The sequence below is a fragment of the Diaporthe amygdali genome, assembly GCF_026229845.1.
Source record: "Diaporthe amygdali strain CAA958 chromosome Unknown NODE_1_length_4327563_cov_65_473760, whole genome shotgun sequence".
Taxonomy (NCBI): Eukaryota; Fungi; Ascomycota; class Sordariomycetes; order Diaporthales; family Diaporthaceae; genus Diaporthe; species Diaporthe amygdali.
The window spans coordinates 1,432,229-1,444,567 of NW_026517021.1; the positions used below are offsets into that span (position 1 = coordinate 1,432,229).

General features: G+C 54.7%; 4 protein-coding genes across 4 annotated transcripts; 2 read left to right on the forward strand and 2 right to left on the reverse strand.

Annotated features, from left to right (window-relative positions):
* Positions 1-1,099: 1,099 nt before the first annotated feature.
* On the reverse strand, positions 1,100-3,483 carry J7T55_006006 (HSF-type DNA-binding protein; the record flags this gene model as incomplete). The annotated part of the gene is made up of 2 exons (XM_053139565.1): positions 1,100-2,921; positions 2,984-3,483. The coding sequence occupies 2 exons, from the start codon at positions 3,481-3,483 to the stop codon at positions 1,100-1,102; spliced, it is 2,322 nt and encodes a 773-aa protein (XP_053000775.1).
* Positions 3,484-4,715: 1,232 nt separating this feature from the next.
* On the reverse strand, positions 4,716-6,365 carry J7T55_006007 (peptidyl-prolyl isomerase cwc27; the record flags this gene model as incomplete). Its single annotated transcript, XM_053139576.1, has 1 exon — positions 4,716-6,365. The coding sequence occupies one exon, from the start codon at positions 6,363-6,365 to the stop codon at positions 4,716-4,718; it is 1,650 nt and encodes a 549-aa protein (XP_053000776.1).
* A 634-nt stretch (positions 6,366-6,999) lies between these two features.
* Positions 7,000-8,876, forward strand: J7T55_006008 (vacuolar atp synthase subunit b; the record flags this gene model as incomplete). Its single annotated transcript, XM_053139587.1, has 7 exons — positions 7,000-7,098; positions 7,156-7,240; positions 7,301-7,320; positions 7,375-7,410; positions 7,470-7,631; positions 7,683-8,011; positions 8,063-8,876. 7 exons carry the CDS (start codon positions 7,000-7,002, stop codon positions 8,874-8,876), a joined length of 1,545 nt encoding a protein of 514 aa, XP_053000777.1.
* Positions 8,877-10,853: 1,977 nt separating this feature from the next.
* Positions 10,854-12,056, forward strand: J7T55_006009 (ldose 1-epimerase; the record flags this gene model as incomplete). The annotated part of the gene is made up of 1 exon (XM_053139598.1): positions 10,854-12,056. The coding sequence occupies one exon, from the start codon at positions 10,854-10,856 to the stop codon at positions 12,054-12,056; it is 1,203 nt and encodes a 400-aa protein (XP_053000778.1).
* Between the last annotated feature and the right edge of the window lie 283 nt (positions 12,057-12,339).

The window sequence follows — 12,339 nt, forward strand, 5'->3', positions numbered from 1 at the left end:
ACCCCCGGTCCCAACTCGACACCACGGCTGACTGCGCTGGCCGGGCTGGCCGGCGCGGGCGGAAAGGCCGTCAGCGCTAAGGGGGAGCTGGGGGGGTGTGAGCATTTGAGTAGTAGCTGAGATCCACGAGGCCGGCAGGGAGGGGGGACCGGCGCGGGCAAATAAGGTGCCTGGTTTCTTCTGCTAGGGGACTCCGGGAGGGCGCGTGGATGGGTGGGTGGGTGGTAAATCGTGGATTTGTCACTTGCGGATCCGGGGGATAGTGTGCCATGTGGGACTGGGTGGGTGTAACACTTCCTAAATAGTCGATGTAGTCTGTCACTCGACTATGTTCTCAAGTAATCTTCGTTTTTCACGTGATCAAAGAAACACGTCCATGGGGTAAGATCTGGATGCCCATCATCTGAATGCGGGAGTAGAAGACAGGTGAGCCTATCTGGAAGAGACCGAGCGTGTTAGGAAAGCGTCCGTATGGGACAGTATTCTTGAGACAATGTACTGAAACATAGACTGTCATGGAGAATAGACTGCCACAGAGATATGTGACAGGCGAGATGCCAGATGATATTTGTGACAAGGCTCAAGATAACAGGGCGGACTCTTGGAGGCGTGGCTGGGAGATAGAACTCGACATCTTTCGTCCACTGTCTTTCTGCAAAGACGACTTTAGGTGTAGATGCTTCCTTGATCAAGTTAAATATTGTACGTGAACGTTGGAGGTACCATTTCTGTGATTATAGTGTAAGATGTGCCCTGAGGTCTTATTCAAAGATTCCGTGGGTAGATATTGTCAAACATAGACAATAGTCCCGATATGCCTTTGGACCGAAGACCCATGTCTATCCTAAGGGAAATATATTTCGAACTAGCAGAAAACCCCAGCAGGTCTCGACGGTTCAGTTCGTGCAAAGCATCACTGTCACAAAACACTCGCTGAAACTAACCAACCAAGTTCTTCATTCGCTACCTATTCATAATACTACTCTTCTTTGGTAGTGAAAGACAGGTGTCCTCTAGAGACTGGAAACGCCTTCGTGGAGACGACTGTCACTAAGATTCAAACGTAACAGCCATGGCGACAAGTGTCACCTTCAAGTTTTCAAGCTTGTCGCCTACGCTTCGTAGACGGCTGTTCTACGCCATCCAGGTCTGATCGCTGGATCTCCTCGGTGCCAGCAGGACTCGGCGTGTCTGCAGCTGCGGCATCGCCGGGGACGCTCAGGCCGTTGTTGAGCGGAGCTGCGGTGCTTTGTGGGTAGTCTGCGTTGGCGTTGGGGAGGCTGAAGTCGAAGTCGGTCCCGTCCGTTGCGCCATAGTTGCCCGCATGGTTCAGGTCATTGAAATCAAAGTTGTAGCCGCTGTCCATCGCCGTAGGATCGAGATACTGATTGAAGTCAAAGTTGTTGTTGGAGTCGCCGAAGTAATCCGAGCCGCCATTTGGAAAGCCATCGAGGCCCATGATGGCACCATTGGGAGACAAGGGGGCAGCAAGCTGGGCTAGGCTGCTGATATCCTGGCCGATGTTGCGCTGCAAAGCTTCCACCTGGCTGATACCATTCTGTTGCCGCGAGATCTCTTGGGCCGATGGGGGTTTGGCGGCGTTGAACACGGGCGACAGTGATGTGATAGGCTGGGCTGGTGTCGAGTTTGGAATGGTGGAGGACGGAGGAGGAATTGGGGTCGGATTTGACATGGAAGGGGGTCGAAAGGGGGAAACTGGTCGATTGTTTGATGGTGTGGCAGTCCTGCGCGACATGCTGCTCACCATTTTGTTACGTTGGCCAGATGGCATCCTCGCGGACGTTGTAGCAACAGCTTCAGGCAGATCAACGCCTGGGGTCATCCGAGCATTAGTTTCACCCATAATTTTCAACATGGTCTCCTCGGGATTGGACTGGAGCTCATTCCGGATGTGATTGGGAGAGGTCGTGTCAGAAGGAGAGGTATCGAAGACCTCGGTGACTCGGGGCGCCTGGTGAGGAGACGCAGAATAGGGCACCGGACTCGTAGGCAAACCGAGTGCGCTGTCAGCAGGGGCGGCAGCGCTTGGGTCGGCAGGAATACCGGGCAGGAGGTGCTGTGGACGCTTTGGAAGAGTTGGGCTGGGACTCGCTCGGCCTCTGGTGGCATTGTGATGCTGCAGATAGTCGCTCAAGTCTTGCACACTGCCTGTCGGCATGGCATGGTTGGGGCCGTGCTGGGGTAGAATGCTTGCCAACATATCTGAGATATTCTGGGCGCCACCGTTTTCTTCCAATGACTTTCTAAAGACGTTGGCCAAGAAGTTCAAGATGGCGGTGATGGAGTTCTCATGGCGATGGTGCATTTCTTCAAACTTTTGTGCTCTTTGCACAATCTCGTGTTGGTTGTTTTGTAATTGCTGGATCAGGGTCAGGCACTGCTGCTGCTTCTGCTGGACCTGGGCGAGCTGATCTCGCAGCTTTCCCAACTCTGTCTTCGCCAATGGCCCAGCCTCGCCACGCCCCATGTTCCTGCCTGGGTGAATGTCGGAGATCGCGTACTGCCCGCTGGGGTCGTCGATGAAGTCCTCGGCGTCGCTGTCCTGCTCAATTACGCCGGAAGAATCCTTCGAGGCCTGCTTCTGCCTCTTCTTGCCGCCGGTCTTGTTCGGCTTCGTAATGAGCCATTGCAAGACGGGGTGAGCGCGGAGGAAGTAGGGGTGCGCGTATTCGCTTGGGCTCTTGTTCTTCTTCTCGCTTGCTCTCATAGAGTTGTCGGAGAGCCCAACCCGTTTGTGGAACCCGTACATGTTCAGCTGACGGACAAACGAGGCGTAGTTGTTGTGCTTGAACATCTCGGGGATGAGCTTCTTCGCAAACTCCTCCTCGTCGAGTACGATGAACGAATCACCCTTTTCTGACCACCGGATGAGATCGCTGTTCCTGCCATTGTTGAGGAAGCTGTCAAGCAGTCAGCGAGGTCCGTGTGGGCACATTGCGAGACTACAGGAGGGGGGACAAACCTGGAGAGCTTCAACACGAACGGCGGAATACTCCTCTTTTGGTTTGGTCCAGGGTTCTCCTTGGTGGCCTCCTCCTCAATCTTCCTTGCGCGCTCGACAAGGAGTCTCAGGTGCTCCTCCTCGCTCAGTGCCTCGTTCGCCAGCGGGATGAGGGCGCCGTCGCCTCCCAAGGTACCCCATTGGTCGGACTGTGGGTCGTACGGCGAGCGCGGCGCTGTGGGAATGAGGGCTCGGCTGGTGTTGGGATCGCGGAGTGCCAGAGCATTCGATGTGGCCGGGGCGGGCGATGGGGATAGAAAGGCATGGCCAGGTGGGGCGGTTGGTTGTGATAGCATGTACGGGCTCGAGAGGTCTGTATGGCTGTTTCCGTTGGCAGCTACACCATTCCACCTCATCATCTCCTGAGGCGCAAATTGGGAGGTTGCCTGTGGGATCGGGCCAGCCGGCAGAGGCGATGCGCCGGGCGCGGGCCGCTTTCTTGTACCGGGAGACGAAGACATGGCGATACCAAGAGGACGGAGGATTCGGTTGAAGTGGCTGATGGCGAACTTGTTGGAACGGGTAGCGGTAGTGGAGGGAAAGGACCAGGGAGCCTTGGCAGGTGTCCGTCCCGCCTGCCCCGCTGGGTTGCAGGCTTGAGCTGTGTATGAGTAGCAACCACTTGCTGACAACGGCAGGTGTGCTGGAGCTGGAGCTGGTGCTGGTGCTGGAGCCTTGCGATCGGGTTGGGTTGTCTTGCCTGGCCGCTCTGCCTGCCTGCCTGCTGCGGGTTCTGTCTCGCGGTTGAGGTGAGGTTGGTGGTGGGGGGGAAAGGGTAGGGATCCTTTTTATACAGACGTGTGATGCAGTCAGTCAGAAAATGGACCACCGTGCACAATGGGGCCCCGCGACACGTTTCAATAGAACTATTGATTCTTGCGAGAGACAATAGCGACCCAGGTATTGCGTTACATGAGCGAATGCCTTGCCGATAGCATTGTTTGTGAGAGCTGAATGGGAATGAGGAACCACTCCCAGGCTGGGGTCCTGTTATCCGTCCAATCGATAACGCCATTTTTTTTCTGGCAGTGGGGCCCAAGGATCGTCATCGCGATCTTGCATGTGGAAATAGGAAACCGAACCTTATTGTCTTGTCGGCTGCCCTGCACACCGGAGCAGATTCTCCTCTGCAGACGCGATACAACCGCTGAGCCTCGAATGCTACAGTACATATCATCTGATGGTCTTCAGCAGCTACGCGGTACAATGCCTCTGCCGGCATGTTTCCGTCTCTGCTTGAGCTCGTTGTTGGATGTTCTCTCTCTGGTCTGTAACGCCCATGAGACCTTCAAACAATTCATCAGACAGCCGCTGGAGCTTCCCTTCTCACATGCAATGACGGTGCCAGTCTAGTCTCCATACAGAGTGTCTTTACCAGATTGTACGATCCCCGTGGCAGTAGGAACCCCACTAGAGAGTGGATACTCCCGTGTAAGTCGTCAACGGCCAGGGCCGCATCGGCTCTTCGTTGTGCTTCACTCGTAGCCGAGAACGAAATGCAATGACACGGACACCCTCTTCACAATGCGCTCAAATTTTTCCCCATCGCTTGAGTCGGGCACCACCTCAACTAGGCAACTCAAGTGGACGTTTTGACTTTGGAAGCCTTCTTCATCTGACCATTCACGGCCACAGCATTGGGTATCTCAAGGAATAAACACTGTTATACACTACTACGAACAGCATGCTCTGCTTACTTTGCTCCTCTCCCGGCCAGGGAGGCCGTCCGTGACATTTGGGCGTTGCGTGCCAGGTCGCCCCATGCACGCCCGGACTTTCCGCTCCGGCCCTCGCTCCCCTTCTCCGCCTTCCTCTCCGCCTGTATGCTGCGTGCTTTTGCCAGTGGGTCGATCACGATCAACTCGTCCTCCGCCTTTTTGCGATAACTCAGATCTTTGCCAAGTTTGTCTGCAGCAAAGCTGAGCGAATGGGACATCCAGCCTTCATCGTCGCTGTCGCCCTCGCCTTCAGCCTTGTCCCATGCCTTGCAGGATTGGCAGTTGGCGATAAAATGTAGATCGCAGACCTCATCTTCCCCAGCATCATCCGCCGCCTTGTCCTCGCCATCCCCTGGAGCTGGCAGTTCTGCTGCTGCTGCCTTCTCCGGCGGCGCTTGGTCTAATTTTGACTGGAACGCTTTGAGGAAGCTCAAGGCCTTTTGTTCCTCTGCAGCCGTAGGGTTCTGGCTTGCCCCAGGTCTCCTCTTGCGTCCTCGTGTGGATGTCTCTGGTATCATCTGCTCCAAAGCCGAGTTCTTCTTTCCCTCTTTTACAGGCTCCGAATGGACTGTCCTTTTCATGGACGCTTTCAGTGCAGCTATTTCCTCATTCGTCCGCTCAAGCTCAGACTTCTCTTTCGCCTCTGGCTCCGGTGAAGACTCGTCCTCGGTCTTTTGTACTGCTTTTGTCGATGACTTCCGAACAACTTGCGGAGGAGGTGATGGCCCAGGTGGGGTTGCTTCTCTGCCAGGCGCCTCCATGATTGGAACGATGGCCTTGGAAGCTTTCGCCTCTTTTCCTTTCTTGGCCGCCTTTGCCAGCTTGACTTGAGGCTCGGGCTCTTCGACGTCCATCACGATTCTTGTATCAAACTTTGGCTTCTTTGGAAGAGGCTGTGTGTCGCCCTCGCCCTCTTCATCGCCGAAGCTTAGCAACTGCTTCCCCCCTTTCCTTTTCTTGTCCTTCTTCTTCTCGGTGACAGCCGGCCGTGTAGTACGTTGGGCAATGCGTTCCCTCTTCTTCATGTCCTCGAAAGGATTGACGAGGATCTCCACCCCCGTAATCTTTGTTGGATAAATGGGTCGCTCGCCTCCTTCTTCCACTTCGGCCTCGCCCATTTTTGCCAGATTGTAGATGGTGTCGCCAGCCACTCGTCCAAACATGGTATTCTTGCCATCGAGCTCGTCGGTCTTGTCCAGCGTAAAGAAGAATTGGCTGCCATTCGTATCGGTTCGACTCTCGTTTGCCATTCCCAGCAGCCCGCGACGATTGAATTTTAAACGCGTGTGGAATTCGTCCTTGAAGTTCACGCCTTGCGGCCCGGCGTTCTTCCCTCTCCGCTGGTCCATCGGCCATGGGTCCAGATCACCACTGAAGGCTCCGCCATCGTAGATCGACTCGCCCCCATTGCCGGTGCCCGTCGGATCGCCACCTTGAAGAATAAAGCCAGGAACCAGGCGGTGGAATATTGTGTTGTCGTAGTAACCATCCAAGCAGTGCTGTAGAAAGTTGCGGCAGGTCAGAGGGGTCTGCTTCGCGAACAATTCGACTGACAGGTCGCCATGGTTCGTGTGAAGGATCACCGAAGCCGTTGGCTGCGGCTCAGTGTTGTATATGCTGGACATGTTGCTTGGTCTACCACTCCACTTCCATCCCCGAAAGTCTTTCCTGTCGACTATTCGAAATGTTTCGGACAAGGAAGTTGCCGCGAAAGGTAACCTCAGAGCGCACGAGACTAAAGATTGTGAATCGACTTTGGAGATGCCGGGTTGAAGCAAGCTGGAGCTTTTGGATGATCGAGCTTTGCCGGCCGCGGTGATCACCTTGGTGGGGAGGGGTTTCAACCCAGTGCGGACCTACCTACAGGTACCTACCCACGTCTGGATGCATATGGTCCAGGTAGTCTGAGTGCAGCCCTTCAGAGGTGGTCGGCTCCCTGTGCGAAGCTACGAAGCACTATGAGGTTGCCCGTACCGAAATGCTTTCCAAAAGAATAGATGTTCTTAAACATAATTGTGGATTTGTGGCGGCCAAAAATAGCACCATGGCGGAAAGGAAGCAGGATCTGACGTACTCGGTGCTGCGGTTTACCACTGAATAGCTGTTGCTTTAGCACAGGCCCAGCCTGAGGCCGTTGGCCTGTGCACCGAGCTTATCATCCGCCCAACCTCCTGGGAGCTTCCAAACCACCAACTACAGTCGTCATCAGTCTGCATCGTTGCGCCTCAACCTCCAGATTCACACGTCGAAGCAGCAGCCATGGGTGACCCTCGCGAGTCGTCCTCCTATTCGGTGGTGCCACACCTGAAGTACAACACCGTCGGTGGTGTGAACGGCCCTCTCGTCATCCTCGAAGATGTGAATGCTCCCCCAAGCTGCCTACAGACCGACAGATCGATTGACTTGGTTTGACAGGTCAAATTCCCTCGCTACGATGAAATCGTTGCCCTGACGCTCCCTGATGGGACGACGAGGCAAGGAAAGGTCCTCGAGGCTCGAGGTATGTGGAAGATGTGTTGAGGCATTTTGAATGACCAGCTGCTGACTGCTCAATGAACAGGAAACCGAGCTGTTGTCCAGGTACTTCATCAGACATCTCGACATAGCGATTCGATCGATTAACGAATATACCAGGTCTTCGAAGGAACTACTGGTATCGATGTAAAGAAGGTGCGAAGATCCTAGAAAACACAGATCGACAGCATGTGATACTGACGGCTCTACAATAGACGAAAGTCGAGTTCACGGGCCAGAGCTTGAAGCTTGGTGTGTCGGAGGACATGCTGGGGCGTATCTTTGATGGATCAGGCCGGGCCATCGACAAGGGTCCCAAGGTGCTGGCAGAAGACTACCTTGACATCAACGGCAGTCCAATCAACCCTTACTCAAGAGTACGGAAAGCTTCCCAGGCGAGCTAGGAAACGAAAGCTAACAGAGGCCAGGTCTATCCCGAGGAGATGATCTCCACCGGTATCTCCACCATCGACACGATGAACTCCATCGCTCGTGGACAGAAGATCCCCATCTTCTCCGCCTCTGGTCTGCCGCACAACGAGATCGCTGCCCAAATTTGTCGCCAGGCAGGTCTGGTCCAGAAACAGGAGGGAGTCACAAACAAGGGTGTGCACGATGGCCACGAGGACAATTTCTCCATTGTCTTCGCCGCCATGGGTGTCAACTTGGAAACGGCTCGTTTCTTCACCCGTGACTTCGAGGAGAACGGCAGTCTGGAGCGTGTTACTCTGTTCCTTAACCTTGCCAACGATCCAACGTGAGTCTGCCTCGCTGGGCTGACATTGGCAGAGTACTGACTTGTCTGCAGAATCGAGCGTATCATTACGCCTCGTCTCGCTCTCACGACCGCCGAGTACTACGCCTACCAGCTTGAGAAGCACGTTCTGGTCATTCTTACAGATCTCTCTGCTTATTGTGACGCTCTGCGTGAGGTGTCAGCCGCTCGAGAAGAAGTGCCGGGTCGTCGTGGTTTCCCTGGTTACATGTACACTGACTTGTCGACCATATACGAACGAGCCGGTCGTGTTGAGGGCCGCAACGGTTCCATCACGCAAATCCCCATTCTGACCATGCCTAACGATGATATCACCCACCCGATTCCCGACTTGACAGGATACATTACGGAGGGCCAGATCTTCGTCGACCGAGGTCTATACAACAAGGGTATCTATCCTCCCATCAACGTGTTGCCATCACTCTCCCGTCTCATGAAGTCGGCCATTGGCGAGGGTATGACGCGCAAGGACCACGGTGATGTCTCGAACCAGCTGTACGCCAAGTATGCCATCGGTCGTGATGCAGCAGCCATGAAGGCGGTCGTCGGTGAGGAAGCGCTGTCAGCCGAAGACAAGCTGTCGCTGGAGTTCCTGGATAAGTTCGAGCGGCAGTTCGTCGCCCAGGGAGCCTACGAGCAACGAAGTATCCATGACTCTCTGGACCTGGCGTGGTCTCTGCTCCGTATCTTCCGCAAGGACATGCTCAACCGAATTCCTAAGAAGATCATTGACGAGTTCTACTCACGCACTGCGGCGGCGGACCGGAAAGCAAAGAAGGACACAAAGGAGACCAAGGACACCAAGGACAACGCGCCAGGCGAGGAGGAGAACCTGATCGATGCATAGATAGGGTGCTCGCGCAAGGTGAAAGCAGAGTAACGAGGCCTCAGATTGGAGCATGAAATTTGGTTGCATTGTATTGCTAGCATACTGCGTTGAGTGAGGTACTGTGACATGTGTTAAAGACTGGAAATACGAAGAGATGGAAAAGGCTGGGCCCTGCATCATTCCACGCCGAAGACTGACGTCTACGGTCCGAGTCGACATTTGTGACCGAAAGTTTGCACGGCCATGCTCGGCCCATGATCACATTCTCTGATCCCGTGCCGCGTGTGTACCCGAGGATGATAGGGTTGCATACACAACGGCCGGGAACCTGCTTGAGCCATCTGTCAATGTCCCGCTCTCTTGGGTAGGGGAGGCACGTGGGGAGGGTCGTGTGCATGCTCGAGAGGTCGCATCCAGACGAAGACTGCCAATGGGCTGGCGTCCAGGTTCCCAGCGACTCGGTACCCGCCACGGAGAAACGAGGGTCTCTTTTGCTCGCGCATTCAGACATTTCAATGCGAGATGAAGCCATGCAAATTGGGCGAAGCCTCAGGAATTAGTTCCCCTGCCCTTCGTGAATGTTCATTGGTAGGGCAAAAGCAGATACGCCTCGGGGCAAACAACAGCTTTTGGCGAGGTCCGCTAATGAGGCCAGACATGGGTAGTCGGTCGCTTATGAACTGAGCGCAGTGACGGCCTCGCTCGCTTCAATCGAAGCTTAGGACATCCCTATAGCAATGTTACCGACCGGGCCCCGGCAGCACATTATTCTACTCATGTCTCTAGAACCGGCGTGTCTTGCACCGCTTACAGATGAGCGATTCGAACAGTCTAGATGAAGCCACTGCCCCATCCAAGATCTCGTGATTCATCGCCATACAGACAGCTACTTGTTATTCCTTGCTAGGCTGTCTGGCCGTCTAGTCATGGCTGGCCTTGCAATGCCTGTGCCTGAAAATCATCAAAAATCACCTCAATTTCCGCAAAGCTGGGGACCCCGCAATCCTTCATGCCCGCCCTTCATGTCCGGCACGCGCAGACAGGGGTCACAAAGCTTGAAAGCCATCTCTCTCAGACAGACCCGCGCCAATGAGGTGGTACGGCATCAAAATCCTTCCCGAGTGTTAGTCCGTAGCGGTATTTAGCTCGTATGTTGGTCAAGCTTACAAGGCTTGCTGCCGTTGGGGTGTGTTAGTGACAAACAAGCCACATGACGTCCGTCCCTGGGGCACTGCAGGATTCCTCCAAACCTGCGTGGTCATCACCGCTAGATCAGAGCTCAGAATGAGGTGGGGTCGGGTTGTACAAGGCTGTCCTATTCAGATCGAACACGACAAACGGTGTGAGATTGGGGGGGGGATGTCTAAACCCTCGAATATGTCGCCGGTCAGATAATCAACGTCCCATCGTGCTAACGGACAACCATCTCTTCATCGTCTCAATTAGCTTCTCCATGGTGCCTGCAAGCCGTCCAGGTCCAGGTTGTTTGCGGAAGAAACAAAAAAACACCACATGTTCCTGGCCGCGTTGGTCGAGCCCGTCCATTGGAGTGCCCATCCCAGCATCCCCGCAAATGATGGTTGGTTGACCCCGGACAACTAGGCTCGATCACCCACATCGTTACCCCGACAGGATGCGTGTGGAGTAGCAGAGCTTCCAAAGGTCACCTGCAAGTGACCGACCGTACGTGCACACTACGGGCGGACTTTCTGCGTACAGGGCCTGCTCATCTCCAACTTGCATGCAAGGCTCGAGTCCCTGTCCGTGGTAGCATTGGAGATTTCCCCGGCCCATGACATACAGTAGAAGAACGAGAGCCCACGGCCATGTTCATCCCAAGTAATATAAACCAGCTCCTTTCCCTCTCTCCTCCTCCTCCCCACCAAGTGGTAGGTCCCTCAAGGTTCTTGACCCGACTCGCTTTTGTCTCCCCTCCCCCGAGTCGCATCTAGTACTGCCGGACTACATCTTGTCAAGAAGCAGCTCTCGGCCAAGATGCTTTCCACTTCTCTGCTGTGGGCAACAGCACTGCTGCTTCCCCTCGCCTCTGCCCAGAACACCACCTCAGGCCCAGACAAGGATGGCAAGTACTGGCTGTACGGCACAGGCATCTCCGCCTCCTTCATTCCCTACGGCGCGTCAATCTCGAACCTGATCATCAAGGACCAGTACGGTATCGACCGAGACATCGTTGCTGGCTTTGACAATGCTACTTACTACGGCATTGACAAACAGCACCCCCATTTTGGTGGTGTGCCCGGTCGTTATGCCAACCGTATCAAGAACAGCACCTTCGAGATCGACGGCGTGGAGTACAAGGTCACCCCCAATGAGAACCCTACACCAGAGGCGCCCGAGGGAGCAGACACGCTACACGGAGGTACTGATGGCTGGGATTGGCGCAACTTCACCGTCGAGTCCTACTCTGAGAACAGCATCACGTTCAGCATCTTTGACCCGGATGGAAAGGAGGGCTTCCCGGGCGATGTTCTGTCCTACATCACCTACACTCTGGGAGATATGACCTGGGACTTTAAGATGGTCGCAGTGTCGCTCACAAAGAAGACTCCCATCATGCTGAGCTCCCACACGTACTGGAACCTGGACGGCTTTGCGAACAACGAGACCAACACCGCGCTCAACCACACGCTCTACATGCCATACAGTGGCCAGCGCGTCGACGTGGACAACATCCTCATCCCAACTGGCGACATCGTTGCAAACCAGCCCGGTTCCGTCAACGACTTCTGGAGCGGCCCGAAGCAGCTCGGCGCAAACCTTACCAGCCCGGAGCTTGTCAACAACTGCGGGTTCAACTGCACGGGATACGACACCTGCTACCTCGTGAATCGCGCGCAGAACGGCCCCTATGACTGGCGCGCGGACGGCGGCTATGTCGCTTCGCTTGCTTCCGCTTGGTCTGGTATTCAGGTCGACGTCTACACCGACCAGGACGCCTTCCAATTCTACAGCTGCAACGGGCAGAATGGCTCCATGGCCCTCAAGTCTACGCAGGGCATCTTCGATGACGCTGACTTCCCTCGCACCATCCCCAAGTACGGCTGTTTGGTGATGGAGGTGGAGGACTACATAGATGCCATTAACCAGCCGGAGTGGCAGAGGGGCAAGAAGCAGATCTTCGGTCCTGAGGACGATCCTTACGTTCTGCAGGCGAGCTACAGGTTCAGTGTCAACTGAATCGTGACGCCGCTGTGAAACTGTGTGAGTCGTGAGGAGGTTAATGGACAAGGAGGAACATAATTAATATTCTGAGGCCGACTACGATAAAAACGTAAATTGCACATAATTTCTCAGGTGAACGAGTTCACAATTGACACCAGTGGTGAATGAAGTGTGTAGACCGAACTCCTCACGACCCGAGTGACTGTTTACCGTGAGCAATGGTGGGGAGAGACAGCAAGCAGGAGAACGCAAAGCTACAACTGCGACGAAAACTTGTCAGAGGGAACAATCAAAAATG